This window comes from Salvelinus namaycush, chromosome 11, assembly GCF_016432855.1.
Source record: "Salvelinus namaycush isolate Seneca chromosome 11, SaNama_1.0, whole genome shotgun sequence".
Classification (NCBI taxonomy): domain Eukaryota; kingdom Metazoa; phylum Chordata; class Actinopteri; order Salmoniformes; family Salmonidae; genus Salvelinus; species Salvelinus namaycush.
In genome coordinates this window covers 22,063,958-22,081,451 of record NC_052317.1, presented here as the reverse complement: position 1 = coordinate 22,081,451, position 17,494 = coordinate 22,063,958, and the positions used below count along the sequence as shown (strand labels likewise).

Sequence of the window (17,494 nt, the reverse complement as noted above, 5' to 3'; positions counted from 1 at the left end):
GTTTTGTCGGCCTACACCCTAAGGTTCTATGCAAAATAGGGGGGAGATTACAGTACGCTACATGTTACAGTATGCATTCCACGGGCTTGTGCTTGATAGGATAGCCTTGTTCGAGCTTCAGGTAAATTTACCTGTCATACTGTTTGTGGACGAGTGTCCTGTCAGATTTGAATATATGGTCAACTTTAGTTTGCATGAAGTCTGAATTTGCATATTTTGACAGCTTTGAGGCCTAAGAGCTGATACTAAACACAAGCCCAGGTTTCGTCCTAATAATCTGTCCTTTGATAAAGAAATGTTTGTCTTCTGACCTTTTTTTCCAACCAGTTTCATTTGCTTGTTTGTGTCATGCCAAACCTGGATTACAGTTCAAACTAGTCTTCTTTCAATCCAGCTCACACATGCTTTCAAACTAGTCTTCTCTTCAAAGCTCACAGGTGATTTCAGAAAGAAATGCCTTGTAAATCCTTGAATGGGAGGGCCTAGGACACATCTTAATATCTTATTGTAGCTCTCCCCAACCTGCCAGAAACATGATGAGCTGGAAAAACAAATAAAAAACTGAAATACCTTATTTATATATGTATTCAGACCCTTTGCTATGAGACTCGAAATTGAGCTCAGGTGCATCCTGTTTCCATTGATCATCCTTGAGATGTTTCTATGACTTGATTGGAATCCACCTGTGGTAAATTCAATTGATTGGACAGGATTTGGACATGAAAGGCACACACCTGTCTATATAAGGTCCCACAGTTGACACTGCATGTCAGAGCAAAAACCAAGCCATGAGGTCAAAGGAATTGTCCGTAGAGCTCCAACACAGGATTGTGTTGAGGCACAGATCTGGGGAAGGGTACCAAAAGATTTCTGCAGCATTGAAGGTCCCCAAGAACACAGTGGCCTCCATTTTTAAATGGAAGAAGTTTGGAACCACCAAGACTCTTCCTAGAGCTGGCCGCATAGCCAAACTGAGCAATCGGGGAGAAGGGCCTTGGTCAGGGAGGTGACCAAGAACCCGATGGTCACTGACAGCTCCAGAGTTCCTCTGTGGAGATGGCAGAACCTTCCAGAAGGACAACCATCTCTGCAGCACTCCACCAATCAGGCCTTTATGGTAGAGTGGCCAGACGGCAGCCACTCCTCAATAAAAGGCACATGACAGCCCGCTTGGAGTTTGCCAAAAGGCACCTAAAGGACTCTCAGACCATGAGAAACAATATTCTCAGGTCTTATGAAACCAAGATTAAACTCTTTGGCCTGAACGCCAAGCGTCACGTCTGGAGGAAACCAGGCATCATCCCTACGGTGAAGCATGGTGGCGGCAGCATCATGCTGTGGGGATGTTTTTCAGTGGCAGTTACTGGGAGACTAGTCATGATCGAGGGAAAGATGAACAGAGCAAAGTACAGAGAGATTGTTGATGAAAACCTGCTCCAGAGTACTCAGGACCTCACTGGGGCAAAGGTTCACCTTCCAACAGGACAACAACCCTAAGCACACAGCCAAGACAACGCAGGAGTGGCTTCAGGATAAGTCTCTGAATGTCCTTGAGTGGCCTAGTGTAACAGATGTGAAATGGCTAGCTAGTTAGCGGGTACGCGCTACTAGCGTTTCAATCAGTTACGTCACTTGCTCTGAAACCTAGAAGTAGTGTTGCCCCTTGCTCTGCAAGGGCCGTGGCCTTTGTGAAGCGATGGGTAACGATGCTTCTTGGGCGACCGTTGTTGATGTGTGCAGAGGGTCCCTGGTTCGCGCCCGTGTCGGGGTGAGGGGACAACGTAAAGTTATACTGTTACATTGATGCTGTTGACCCGGATCACTGGTTGCTGCGGAAAAGGAGGAGGTTGAAAGGGGGGTGAGTGTAACGGATGTGAAATGGCTAGCTAGTTAGCGGGTACGCGCTACTAGCGTTTCAATCAGTTACGTCACTTGCTCTGAAACCTAGAAGTAGTGTTGCCCCTTGCTCTGCAAGGGCCACGGCTTTTGTGGAGCGATGGGTAACGACGCTTCGTGGGTGTCAGTTGTTGATGTGTGCAGAGGGTCCCTGGTTCGCGCCCGAGGTCGGGGCGAGGGGACGTACTAGAATAAGGCTGTAACGTAACAATGTGGAAAAAGTCAAGGGGTCTAAATATTTTCTGAATCCGCTGTATCTCTTAAATGGATTATCTATGAAAGAGCTTATTTTACACAGTCGCTCTGCATGTACCTGTTTTTGTAGGACACTGCACATTTAGTTTTTATATTCCCATTTCCACCAAATGGAAAAGGAGGAAGTTAACTCTACAACTGACATTTGGTTGATATTTAGGCCTGCTTTCAAATGTCTGCAATCTTTTTTAATAAAAAAATTCTAGTAACTAACCTTTTGAAATATGTCATGTTTAACACTGAGGTCTGATGTTTGTCATTTTAATATTTTCTAGGAGTAGGCATTTATCGTAGAGAAATCGAAACTGTCTTCACCACTAGTGTATTAGTGGCCCCTCAATGACACTGAAGTCGAGGGAATAATCAGGAAACATCCCAAGTGTCCTGTTAGCTAGATTTTAGAGTGGAATTATTTGCGTAGCTGTCCTTGCAGGAACTCTGTTGATGCATGGAGGATGACAATTTCCCAAGCCGTGTGTGTTGAGTTCACAAGACTTCCTGTGCCATTGGTTTGAGGCCCTTGCCTGATGATGGTGTGTGATGGTGGTCTATTTCTGGTCCCCGTTCACCACACTTATCAGCTGTGATGTCGACGTATGTTGAGGGTCTAATTCGGGCTGTGCGCTGCCTGAGTATGAGGGCATACCTAACCCCTTTTGGGACAGCATTTATTCAAGGCTACAGACCCAGAGCGTCTCAGAGAAACTTTTCCCTTTGTCTCTCTTCCTACAACAATCTGCCAGACTGACTTGTATTGTGTAAGATTGTAACTTATGTTAATGGTATAACTGAATCTTTCTCTAAGTTTATGTAGCGAAAGGAGCCACATTGTTCTGATGACGTTAAGTGCATAGTAGAACAGAGACTTGGGAACGTCAGTGATCTCATTCCCCTCATGTTTAATTTGGGCTTATTATCAGAGATCATTTCTCATAGTATAAACCTTTTGTCTTCATCTTGGCAGCAGAACCCACGTTTTTACATTGTAGGACTCGTGTTGCTGTGGCAAACTCAAATATATGTACCTTAAGTGCAGGGAAAGAACACTGGTATGATCCTCTGCTGGGAGGTCCAATGGGAATTGTACCGATCTGGTCCTTGGTTGTGATTCTAACAAGGGGGATTTCCTAGAAGGTAGGTCATTTGACCCCAGCACACAGTCCGTTTGGACTACTAGGTATCACTGCCTTTTTATCAACACAGTTGATTTGACTAAAAGGATATCTCTGTCAGTGTGTGTCCCATGTTTCATATTGACAATTCATATGTACTGTATGCCAACTCCCCAAACCGCCATGCCTTTAGCAAGGAACACATACTGTTGAAGCCAGGCTATGCAGTCATCTCCTTCTGACCTTTTTGGTTTCTCAAACCCCTACGTCATGAATAACGTGACATTGAGGTGTAGTAATGTTGGTACACCTTGTCCCCTCTACCCCCCCTTCTCTGTGTCAGAGTGTTTATGATGGTGTTTGGCCGTTGCCACAGTGCAACACCATCCGTCCATATGGGGCTGAAGGGAGAGAGCGTGGTGTGTGCCCCTCACACCAGCCCTTCGGTCGACTGGCAGTCAGTCAGCCAGTCCAGCCAGTCAGTCTGTCAGGCAGTCCCAGGAGTGTTAGGACTGGGCAGTCAGTCAGGTGATAGGTAGCTAGCGCTGGAGCTAAGACAGCTGCACAAGGCTCTGCTTACTCTCTGTCCGTCCCCTCCTGCCTGCCTGTGCCTTGAGCTGTCCTTCGTCTGCCTGTCTGCTAATATTTATCCGGGCTGGACCCACGACACAGAAACACGCATGTACATCCAGGGAGAGGGAGTATGATCCTCAGCCACACGGTCCAATGGGAATTGTACTGATCTGGTCCTTAGTTATGATTCTAACAAGGTGGATTTCCCACAAGGTAGGTCCTCTGACACTAGCAGACAGTCAGTTTGGACTACTAGGTAAACTGCCTCTTTATCAACACTGAGTTGATTTGACTTTGAAAAGGATATCTCTAGCGCAGACAGATGACTGTGTGTCTGTTTACTGCCTTACAAGGAAAGGAGGTGTGGTGAGTTACTATGAGCTCACATTGTGATGGTGTGTACAGTATGTCTGCTATTTTCAGGGACTGATAGTTTGAGGGTGTTTTTATTTTGACTGGTTTCATCAGGGACAGTTAAGACTTGGTAATGATACAGCATAAGCAGAATACCACATTGGATTGAAGTAAAATATTGTTATGAGTAGTTTTTGTTGTTTATTGTTTAGGACACCAGTGGGGACCTGTTCAGGTTCCATCATTTGAGTCTTTAATGATAAAAGCTCTGTCCAAAATCATTGAGGCGTCTTTGGGTGGTGGGAAAGTGAGTGGTGCCATTGGAGTGGTTCTCTTTGCTCAATGTGGTTTGTGTGATTTTCCCAGTGGCCAATACTGAAACCCATCCTGTTGCTGCTAATTAGACAGCATTCTCTGGGTGAGCAATTTCCCACAGGCCAGCTGTGTTTAGCTTCATTAGCTGAAACTGAGCTTGGGCAAGGGTTTGGACAACAGTACTGGGAATCTATCACAGATCCCTTTAAATACCATTAACTACGTACTTTACCAAGAAGAGGCACATTTAATTGTGAGTTTGTATTGAGAGTTTGACTACCATCTTAATTATAGGTCAAAGTTAAAGACAGGGATTTTTGTGTATGTAAGAAGTGGTAGTTATAGTTGTTGTAGTAGGGTAAATCCATATGAATTCAATTACTTTTTGACAGCATCCTTTTGATTTAAACAAACATTTCCATGCATGTTTGCCCATGGAAGAAGTGGTCAGAAAGTAACTTTTGGACCTGAACGCCAAAACATTCAGGAGATAAAGGTGCTCAAAGTTGACCCATTTTGCATACCAAATTGCAGTGGTCTGAAGGGATAGGTCCATTCTATGGATTATATTTCTATGATTGAAATGACACCCACCCTGTTTTCAAGAGCATGTTATGTCTCAACTGATGGTGGGCACAAAACGAAAACCTCAGATTATATAAAATAGGGTCTAAGCTACAATTTATGAGAATATGAAAAATGGGACTTTACGCATTTTTTGATAATTGACAATTAAGCTTAATAAATGACATAAATTGTATAAGAACAGTTTGACAACCCTGTTTGTAAGCGTTTAAATTATATCAATCTCAATAGTTTCTATTTTCCAGTGATGAAGACATGGATGTCTCGTGGTATGGTGGGGTATGCAAAATGGGTCAACTTTAAACACCTTTATCTCTTGAATGTTTTGGCAAACTCACTTTCTGACCACTTCTTCCATGGGAAATCAAATATGGAAAGTTTTGTTTAAATCAAAAGGGATGCTGTGAAGGTGTTATTGAATTCAAATGGATTTACCATATTGTAATATTAGTAGCAGAAATAGTAGTTGGTTTATAGGTTTATTGATTTAGCAGTAGAGTAGAATCATAAACATATCATCCATTTCACAAGACATAACATATACTGCACATAGTGTACATTGCACAGTTATGTTTTGGCTTATTTTATTGGTGGCTTAAAATATGAGGTCTTGATAGCAGAGGCCATGTGTAGCTTATCTTAGGAGTTTTGTGATGGATAACTGAATTGGGACAACAGAGTTTAAATAAAATATCTGAATGTAATGTTGAGTTGGAAGAAATTATGGGTAACAAGGAATACTATTGCATTTCTGTTCATTCACCAAACTTGCTGGGTTTTCACAACACTGTACCACTGTGTGATGTTTTAAAGGATGTTCAATACCAAATGTCTGATTTAATTTTGACAACCATGGAATCAATCACAATGACGTACTGAGATTTACTGAATTATGAAGCCAGTCCACTTGCATTGAAGATTGCATTGAGAGCAATCGTCTGAGCAGAAAATATTTTACTCCTACTCTTATGGGTAAAAATAAAAGCTATGCATGAAGCCTCTTTGGTCATAAGAGTCCCACCTAGTCGACAGATATTTAGGAGACCTCATGGGGTGTCCTAACCAGTTAAGAGTTAACAGCGAATGTCTTGATAATAGAAAAAGGCAGTGTGTCAGTGGTTACTGTGTCACATGCAGTTGCTTTAGAATTGTTGAAAGAATGTTTTGATATTTATATTTGATCAATCCATATATAATCTCGACCTACATGCTTTTGAAAATGATTTCACACTAGCCCTATTTCACATGATATGCCTAAATACTTATAACCACATATGGTAATAAATCATGTCATTTTTCTTTCAATTATTTAATTAACCGACATGTTATTTCATTCACAAGTGAACATACGTTATGCCTTTGGAGCGCAATAACAGGTTGTTAAAAAATATGCCTAGAAGTTGGGCAATTAAAAGCGTCTAAGGCCAATGTTAACTTTGTGTTGAATTAAAATTATAGACCCTTCAAATGTTTTATGCAACATTATCGTCAAGTTTTTGGATGCCAAACTGTGCCAAAGCGTTGTTAAATGGTAGTGACGAGTGTGTTGATTTAACGGTAATATTATAGGACCTTTTCTGAGATGGTTTGTGGATACGGGCCCAGAATCGTGAGCACCAGTCATGTGTTGACTTGTGAATGTAGCATTGAATGTCAAGCATTTTAACAGGAGCGAGTGGCATGAGGGATGGAGGCATATGTCCGTCCCAGCCTGACAGACGCCACAGTGTTTGGAGTGCAGCGAGGCAAGCCGGTAGTGACGCACGCTGGGCCTGACACAGCCCACATAGCGCCATGTGAAGGGAGATGCCAGTTGCTTGTCTGGATAGCTTGTGTGAAGCACATATGGGCATGGCAAGGTTGGTTGTCTAACAGCCCCCGTCCCTGTGAGAGCCTGATATACCCCGGCTCTGGCTGCCATAAACAGAACTGATTTGTGCGAACACTGGCGTTGTTGGTGTAAACACTGGCGCCTTCAAACCAAGGTTTTTATATACTGCTTTGCCTGTTTAGTTCATATTAGATTAGCTTTTTTAAACAAAAGCCTAGGCTGTATGTAATGTAGTAGTATTGTGTCTGCCCATAAACTACAACCCTGTTGTTTGTGCAATTGCCAGTATCTGGCTTGAATTGAGGATGATAAACTAGAGATAGGATGAGTCGGACATCCACGTCTCGCTCCCAGACAAATTAAACAACTTCTTTGCGCGCTTTGAGGACAATACAGTGCCACCGACACGGCCCGCTACCAAAGACTGTGGGCTCTACTGCAACGCGGCTGACGTGAGTAAAACATTTAAACGTGCTGGCCCAGATGGCATCCCTAGCCGCGTCCTCAGAGCATGCGCAGACCAGCTGGCTGGTGCGTTTATGGACATATTCAATCAATCCCTATTCCAGTCTGCTGTCCCCACATGCTTCAAGATGGCCACCATTGTTCCTGTTCCCAAGAAAGCTAAGGTAACTAAACTAAATGACTAAAAACAACAAAACCAACAAACGAACGAAATGTGAAGCTATACGACTAGTGCAGACAGGCAACTAAACATAGACAAGATCACACAACACAAACAAGGAAAATGGCTACCTAAATATGATCCCCAATCAGAGACAACGATAAACAACTGTCTCTGATTGGGAACCATATCAGGCCAACATAAACATACAATACACCTAGATGACAACACCTCTAGACATACAAAAACCCTAGACATACAAAAATAGCGTGCCCAAAACTAGCGTGCCCACCCCTGACCTAACCAAAATATAAAGAAAAACAGAGATATCTAAGGTCAGGACATGACATGAAGTGCTTTGAGAGAATAGTCAAGGATCATATCACCTCCACCCTATCTGATACCCTGGACCCACTCCAATTTGCTTACCGCCCCAATAGGTCCACAGACGATGCAATCGTTGTAACACTGCACACTGCCCTATCCCATCTGGACAGGAGGAATAACTATGTAAGAATGCTGTTCATTGACTACAGCTCAGCATTTAACACCATAGTACCCTCCAAACTCATCATTAAGCTTGAGACTTAAGCCTGGGCTTGAGCTTGAGCTTAAGCCTGGGTCTCGACACGGCCCTGTGCAACTGGGTCCTGGACTTCCTGACAGGCCACTCCCAGGTGGTGAAGGTAGGAAACAACATCTCCACCCCGCTGATCCTCAACACTGGGGCCCCACAAGGGTGCGTTCTCAGCCCTCTCCTGTACTCCCTGTTCACCCATGACTGCGTGGCCATGCACGCCTCCAACTCAATCATCAAGTTTGCAGATGACACTACAGTAGTAGGCTTGATTACCAACAACGACAAGACAGCCTACAGGGAGGAGGTGAAGGCCCTCGGAGTGTGGTGTCAGGAAAATAACCTCTCACTCAACGTCAACAAAACAAAGGAGATGATCGTGGACTTCAGGAAACAGCAGAGGGAGCACCCCCCTATCCGAATCGACGGGACAGTACTGGAGAAGGTGGAACGTTTTAAGTTCCTCGGTGTACACATCATGGACAAACTGAAATGGTCCACCCACACAGACAGCGTGGTGAAGAAGGCGCAGCAGCGCCTCTTCAACCTCAGGAGGCTGAAGAAATTTGACTTGTCAACTAAAACCCTCACAAACTTCTACAGATGCACAATCGAGAGCATCCTGTCGGGCTGTATCACCGCCTGGTACGGCAACTTCACCGCCCTCAACCGCAAGGCTCTCCAGAGGGTGGTGCAGTCTGCACAACGCATCACCGGGGACAAACTACCTGCCCTCCATGACACCTACAGCACCCGATGTCACAGGAAGGCCAAAAGATTATCAAGGACAACAACCCCCCGAGCCACTGCCTGTTAACCCTGCTATCATCCAGTACAGGTGCATCAAAGCTGGGACCAAGAGACTGAAAAACAGCTTCTATCTCAATGCCATCAGACTGTTAAACAGCCATCACTAACATAGAGAGGCTGCTGCCAACATAGACTCAAATCACTGGCTGCTTTAATAAATTTATTTAATAATGGTATCACTAGTCACTTTAAATAATGCCACTTTAATAATGTTTACATATCCTACATTACTTATCTCATGTGTATATACTGTATTTTATTTAATCTATTGCGTTTTGCCTATGCCGCACGGCCATTACACATCCATATATTTATATGTACATATTCTTATTCCATCCCCTTGCATTGTGTGTGTGTGTATATAAGGTAGTCGTTGTGAATTTGTTAGATTACTTGTTAGATATTACTGCAATGTCGGAACTAGAAGCACAAGCATTTAGCTACACTCGCATTAGCATCTGCTAACCATGTGCATGTGACAAATAATTTGATTTGATTTGACACTGATTCAGCCCCATACAGTATGATGGAATATATTACTTTCACTCTGTACTACTTCACTATTCTTTTACTATGTCCAATCTGTGTCAGCATACTATATCATTAGCTGCCACATAAACACAATAGGATAACACTCTGCTAACAGACACTGGGAGCAGCCAGTATTAACAATAACACTGTCAAACTTTGGCAAGGCTTCTCTTCTCAAAGATAATCAAGCGGAATAGACGTGCTTTGATGTGTCAACAAAATCTTTGGCACGTTTTCTTGTCTCATAGTTCATACAACTGACTGTTTAACCCTTTACACTGCTACCCGTATACGGGTTTAAAATGGCAGATTTGGGTACTAAGTGGAATGTAGTGGCTGTACAGTAACATGTATACGCTGTATGGGTTTTGACTGACATCCGTTCTGATTTGCCCCCATGCCTCCTTAATTTGACAACTTTTACTAATATTTTGTTGTCTGAATGAGGGAAATGCTATAAATTAAGATCACTATGTATTTTGTAAGATGAGACGTTGAGGTTTGAATACCGCTTTGATGCAAGCAAGCAAGCCAAACATCCATGACTCAAAATGTGCACTTCACATTTCATATCATAAAACTCATGTCATATACAGTGTCAACGTTTATGATCACTATGTGTGACGTACAGTTACAAGATGACATGGCGTCATAGATACCATGGGTTGTTGTGAAGAAAATTTGCCGCGGCACAACTGAATGCACTCATGACCCCTTTCTATGCACACCATAATTATGATCTGTTTATCAGAATTGCCTTTTGAAAGCCTAACACTGTAAGATTGTATTTTATAACTTAACTAGTCATGTTAGCAATAGAACAAGCTTTCAATTCATGCCCACCTGACACAGATTGCAATTTATAATGGGCTGCTTTTGGATTGCATGAAAAACAGTAGTTGTGTGATGGCGAGGATGCAGGGTTGTGCTCCAAAGGAAGCAACTACAAATGTGCTTGCGCTAGTTCATCAATGTCACAGCCAGGAGAGCTAAACAAAATAATTGTGTGTGTGTGTGTGTGTGTGTGTGTGTGTGTGTGTAAAAGTGCAATATGTGCCATGTAAAAAAGCTAATGTTTAAGTTCCTTGCTCAGAACATATGAAAGCTGGTGCTTCAATATTCCCAGTTAAGATGTTTTAGGTTGTAGTTATTATAGGAATTATGACGCGTCGACTATTTCTCTCTATACATTTGTATTTCATAAACCTTTGACTATTGGATGTTCTTATAGGCACTTTAGTATTGCCAGCCTAATCTTGGGAGCTGATAAGCTTGAAGTCATAAACAGCGCTGTGAATCAGGCATTGCTAAGAGCTGCTGGCAAACGTAATAAAGTGCTGTTTGAATGAATGCTTACAAGCATGCTGCTGCCTACCACCGCTCAGTCAGACTGCTCTATCAAATATCAAATCATAGACTTAATTATAATATAATAAATACAGAAATACGAGCCTTTGGTCACTAATATGGTCAAATCCAGAAACTATCATTTCGAAAACAAAAGGTTTATTCTTTCAGTGAAATACGGAACCGTTCCTTTTTTTATCAAACAGGTGGCAACCCTAAGTCTAGATGTTACTGTTACATTGCACAACCTTCAATGTATCTCATAATTATGTAAAATTTGGGCAAACTAATTACGGTCACACAGTTCGCAATGAGCCAGGCGACCCAAACTGTTGCATATACCTTGACTCTGCTTGCACTGAACGCAAGAGAAGTGATACAATTTCCCGAGTTAATTTTGCCTGCTAACATGAATTTCTTTTAACTAAATATGCAGGTTTAAAAAAATATACTTCTGTGTATTGATTTTAAGAAAGGCATTGATGTTTATGGTTAGGTACATTTGTGCAACGATTGTGCTTTTTTTGCGAATGCGCTTTTGTTAAATCACCACCCGTTTGATGAAGTTGAAGTTATTCGATGATAAATTAACAGGCACCGCATTGATTGTATGCAACGCAGGACAAGCTAGTTAACCTAGTAATATCAACAACCATGTGCTGTTAACTAGTGATTACGTGAAGATTGTTTTTTATAAGATAAATTTAATGCTAGCTAGCAACTTACCTTGGCTCCTTGCAGCCACAAAGTCCTTTTGACGCTGCACTCGCGTAACAGGTGGTCAGCCTGCCACGCAGTTTCCTCGTGGATTGCAATGTAATTGGCCATAATCGGCATCCAAAAAGGCAGATTACCGATTGTTATGAAAACTTGAAATCTAGTTAATCAGCCATGCCGATCAATCGGTCGACCTCTAATATAGATGTACACACACACACACACACACACACACACACACACACACACACACACACACACACACACACACACACACACACACACACACACACACAGTGCCTTCGGAAAGTATTCAGACCCTTCGACTTTCTCAGCATTTTGTTACGTTACAGCCTTATTATAAAATGTATTAAATACATGTTTTTCCTCATCAATCTACACACAGTAACTCATAATGACAAAGCAAAAACAAGTTTTTGAAATGTTAGAAAATGTATTAAAAGTAAAACTGAAATACCTTATTTACATAAGTATTCAGACCCTTTTCTATGACACTTGAAATTGAGCTCAGGTGCATCCTGTTTCCATTGATCATACTTGAGATGTTTCTACAACTTGATTGGTCCACCTGTGGTAAATTCAATTGATTGGACATGATTTGGAAAGGAACACACCAGTCTATATAAGGTCCCGCAGTTGACAGTGCCTGTCAGAGCAACAACCAAGCCATGAGGTCGAAGGAATTGTCCATAGAGCTCCGAGACAGGATTGTGTCGAGGCACAGATCTGGGGAAGGGTACCAAAAACGTGTTGCAGCATTGAAGGTCCCCAAGAACACAGTGGCCTCCATTATTCTTAAATTGAATACGTTTGGATCCACCAAGACTCTTCCTAGAGCTGGCCGACCGGCCAAACTGAGCAATCGGGGAAGAAGGGCCTTGGTCAGGGAGGTGACAAAGAATGCGATGGTCACTCTGACAAAGCTCTAGAGTTCTTCTGTGGAGATGGGAGAACCTTCCAGAAGGACAACCATCTCTGCAGCACTTCACCAATCAGGCCTTCATAGTCAAAAGGCACCTAAAGGACTCTGACCATGAGAAACAATATTCTCAGGTCTGATGAAAACAAGATTGAAGTCTTTGGCCTGAATGTCAAGCGTCATGTCTGGAGGAAACCTGGCACCATCCCATGGTGGTGGCAAAATCATACATTGGGGATGTTTTTCAGTGGCAGGGACTGGGAGACTAGTCAGGATTAAGGGAAAGATGAACGGAGCAAAGTACAGATAAATCCTTGATGAAAACCTGCTCCAGAGCGCTCAGGACCTCAGTCTGGGGCGAAGGTTCATCTTCCAACAGGACAACAACCCTAAGCACACAGCCAAGACAATGCAGGAGTGGCTTCGGGAAAGTCTCAATGTCCTTGAGTGGCCCAGCCAGAGCCCGATCGAACATCTCTGGAGAGACCTGAAAATAGCTGTGCATTGACACTCTCCATCTAACCTTGCGGAGCTTGAGAGGATCTGCAGAGAAGAATGAGAGAAACTCCCCAAATACAGGTGTGCCAAGCTTGTAGTGTCATAGCCAAGACGACTGGAGGCTGTAATCGCTGCCAAAGGTGCTTCAACAAAGTACTGAGTAAAGGCTCTGAATACTTATTGTAAATAAGGTATTTCAGTTTTTATGTTTTGCACAAAATTCAAGAAACAGTTTTTGCTTTGTCATCCTGGGGTATTGTGTGTAGATTGATGAAGGAAAAAAAACTATTTAATCAATTTTAGAGTAAGGCTGTAACGTAACAAAATGTGGAAAAGGTCAAGGGGTCTGAATTCTTTCCAAATACACTCTGTGTGTGGTGTGTGGTGTGTGGTGTGTGTGTGTGTGTGTGTGTGTGTGTGTGTGTGTGTGTGTGTGTGTGTGTGTGTGTGTACACATACATACATACATACATACATACATACATACATACATACATACATACATACAGTACCAGTCAAAAGTTTGGACACACCTACTCATTCAAGGGTTTTTCTTTAGTTTCACTATTTTCTACAATGAAGAATAATAGTGAAGACATCAAAACTATGAAATAACACATATGGAATCATGTAGTAATTCAAAAAGTGTTCAACAAATCAAAATATATTTTATATTTGATGACAGCTTTGCACACTCTTGGCATTCTCTCAACCAGCTTCATGAGGTACTTTTCAATTAACAGGTGTGCCTTGTTGAAAGTTAATTTGTGGATTTTCTTTCCTTAATGTGTTTGAGACAATCAGTTGTGTTGTGACAAGGTAGGGGGTGGTATACAGAAGATAGCCCTATTTGGTAAAATATAGTTGAAGACTTTTCTTTGTGTCATAAAAATGTATTTAAATTGCTTAGGAACTTAGCACACTCCAACCCTTGTCATTTTTTTGTCTTATCCTGCACCTACCCCACATTTTCCATGAGTAGTCTTATCGTGTTACTGAATGTATCCAGAGTATTCTCAGATTTCGTTATCAACAAAGTACAGTAAATGTAAAATGCACATAAAATCAACAGTTTAATGTTTGGATTCAGTCTTGTGTCAGTTGAACTGTTGTGTTCTCACCTTTTGATCTAATAATTTCCCCATTATCTCCAAACTGTTGCCTTTTAATTGCTACCATGGTTATGCATATACTTTTCATACTTTCAATTTAGCCCTATCCATATAGGCCAATTCCCACGAGTAATAACTATTGAGAAATAACAAATGAAAGTTGGGAAATGCGATTTTGGCCTTATCCAGGCCTTCTTTAAGACACTACAATGATGAGTCTGTAGATGCTACAAAACCAGTCTTTGGTGTCATTTGAAACTTACTGTGTGCTCTGAACTGTAAGTACTGTTTAGATAAAGAATACAATTTCTGTACATTAATTTATGGATACCAAAAAATATATGTAAATATCTTTAAAGTACCCTTTTGGATTTTGTTCATTTTTCTCCATATTTTTTAAACAATGTACTTTACACACAATGTTCCCTCTAAGCTGCACACCGGCTCCCCCGGGACTGCTGCGCAGAAGAAATATCAGCCGCTCTGCACAAGATTGAACTTCACTCAACCTTCTAAATTTCCCCTTTAGTTAACACTAACAACGTTTCCTTCTACTGTGGGAATTGCCAATATTAGCCACTTTCAATAAAACATACAGAAACAAAATTAACTATGCAAGACTTAGTATGCAAGGGATTTTCTTGTAGGCTGAACGCAGCGGAGAGGGATTCTATTGCATTGACAGGCATGATTCTACAGACCAGGGCGGCATAACCAATCAGAGCTGCAGTATCTCTATATGCAAATAGACCATTGCCATACAGTATATGGATCTGTGCCATTCCTTTGAACTGGACTGTGTTTACAGCATGAGTGGTCGCAAGTAGATGCGCTTGTTTTGAGATCTGCATGTAGCCACGTGTGCACATTTGTTTATATTCTTTGCTAGTAAGTGAGTTAGTAGCCCAGTTATAGATCATTTTTAGTCATAAATGGGGGAGTGGTTGCTTCCGAACAGAGCACTTAACGTGTGCATTTCTAGCCATCTTTAAAAAGCGAGTCAGGTAAAGAAATGCTTTTCTGTCTTAAAGGGGCAGTGTTGTATTTTGAGACAGGCTTGAATAAGCTAAGTAGCCAATAGGCAGAGGGTAGCATAGTTTGTCTGATTCACTGTAATAATGGTATGGGAATAATAATAATAATAACTTTATTTTGTAAAGTGGTTTCTTTCATCAAACAACAAATCTTCAGTCACTTCCTTGTCTAAAAGACAAGTGGATAAACAGGTTGTCAAGCCCTGCATATTTTTTCCAAAAGTCTCACGGAATCGAGGCCTACATTGAACACCACACATTGGCTGCTACCGTAGGCTGAATGATTGAACAGCTATTTCCATGTTAAAATGTTATGGGATGCATTTTCTCCATTGTTTATGTTAGGGCACTCTGATAGGCCTACATTATGATCCAATAGCCACAGTAGTCTACTTGGCCACGGTTATAACTGTAACTTAAAGCGGGTACAGTCTGTGTTCACAAAAAACGCACGCCAGAAGTTGCACAGAATTTTTACAACCTTCACGTTTGCATTCAGCAGACTTGAATTGTTCTCAGTGCTGAAAAAAATGAGGGAACATTGTCTACAAGTACCACACATTTCAGGTCTTGTAATCTAAACTCAGTGCAAAGTCACATGCAAGACTATAAGTACAGCCCTAGCGCTTATGCGGCTAGGGCTTGGCTGATGGAGGAATATCAATTATGCAAATATGTTGAGCAGATTGACGTCATAGTTCGAATTGTATGCCATCTGGGGACACCCCGGTGAGCTGAGAGAGCATTTGCATCAGAGGGCGAGGGGAGGAGCAGAAAAAGAGAGGGGGAGGAGCATAAATAAATACTGTTAGAAGTTTTGTCAAATGTTGTAGTTTTTGTTGTTTATTGTTTAGGACACCAGTGGGGACCTGTTCAGGTTCCATCATTTGAGTCTTTAATGATAAAAGCTCTGTCCAAAATCATTGAGTCATCTTTGGGTGGTGGGAAAGTGAGTGAGTGGTGACATTTGAGTGGTTCGCTTTGCTCCATGTGGTTTGTGTGATTTCCCAGCGGCCAATACTGAAACCCATCCTGTTGCTGCTAATTAGACAGCATTCTCTGGGTTAGCAATTTCCCACAGGCCAGCTGTGTTTTAGCTTCATTACCTGAAACTGAGCTTGGGCAAGGGTTTGGACAACAGTACTGGGAATCTATCACAGATCCCTTTAAATCCCATGATCTACTTTACCAAGAAGATGCACATTTAATTGTGAGTTTGTCTTGAGAGTTTGACGAGATGGATTACTGTATTGGGACAACACAGAGTTGAAATAAAATATCTGAATGTTTTGTTGAGTTGGAAGAAATAGTAACAAGGAATAACAGTGCATTTCTGTTCATTTACCAAACTTGCTGGTTTTTGGAAGAAACTGTGTGCTCCAGGGTCCTCTCTCTCGCTGCAGGGAGCTCTGCATGACCCCTGAAGTGTAAAGAATGACTGGGTCCTGCAGAGGGCTTTAATGTCCTCCACTGTCACATGGCTACAGCTGCATGTGACACAGCAGAAGGGCACCCCTCACCTCCCCTGACTGTTACAGTAGAAGTGCCGCAGAGCAGTCACTAGGGGAGGAGAGGCGGTTCGTTCAATGTTTCTGGTTTTACTGCGTATTATGTTACCAACTCTGTGAAATGTGCGTCGTAAATGCTTTTGTAAGACCACCCACTGTAGACGTCTGAATGCGAAATTCTTCACACGATTCTACATGTAAAATCGGTGCGCACTCGGCCAGCACACTCTATTGGTGTGTCTGAGGCCTTAATGATCCCTTCCTTGTGTCCTTGCAGAGACGAGGGGCGATCTCTTATGACAGTGAGAATCAAACAGCTCTCTACATTCGGATGCTCGGTACGTATGGTATGATATTCACTTGATTTTTCTCAATCCATATATATTGAAACATATCGTATGGCCATTTTCACCACCCATATGAATATTGATGATTTAAGTAATGTTTTGATGCATGTTTGTTAATTAGTAGATAAGCAATAGCTCTACTGCTGTTCCATGTCTAATCTTGTTAGTACATCTATGGGTAATCTTACCCAGCAAGGTGGCTGGTAACCTAGTGGTTAGAGCGTTGGGCCAGTAACTGAAAGGTTGCTGGTTAGAATCCCCGAGCCGACAAGGCTCTGTCGATGTGCCCTTGAGCAAGGCACTTAACCCTAATTGCTCCCGAAAGTTGCTCTGGATAAGAGCGTCTTCTAAAAATGTAAATATAAGGTCTAATAGTACTTTAGACATACGGACTAAGAAAGGGTATGTGTTTCTGTTTTACGATCCTGTCTCTTATGAATACAGGATCTTTAACACGTACTCTTTCTTAGTCAGTATGGCTAACAGTTCTTAAGATGTTTTATATCACAGGCGAGGAATGTAAGATG

General features: G+C 42.0%; 1 protein-coding gene across 2 annotated transcripts in view; it reads left to right on the top strand.

Moving 5' to 3' along the window:
- LOC120055910 (high affinity cAMP-specific 3',5'-cyclic phosphodiesterase 7A-like) overlaps nt 1-17,494 on the top strand; it is a 55,989-nt gene that overhangs the window by 18,095 nt on the left and 20,400 nt on the right. For both annotated transcript variants that reach the window (XM_039003956.1, XM_039003955.1), the window contains exon 2: nt 16,898-16,958. In XM_039003956.1, the coding sequence (XP_038859884.1) occupies nt 16,898-16,958 (61 nt within the window). The remainder of the gene's footprint in view (nt 1-16,897; nt 16,959-17,494) is intronic.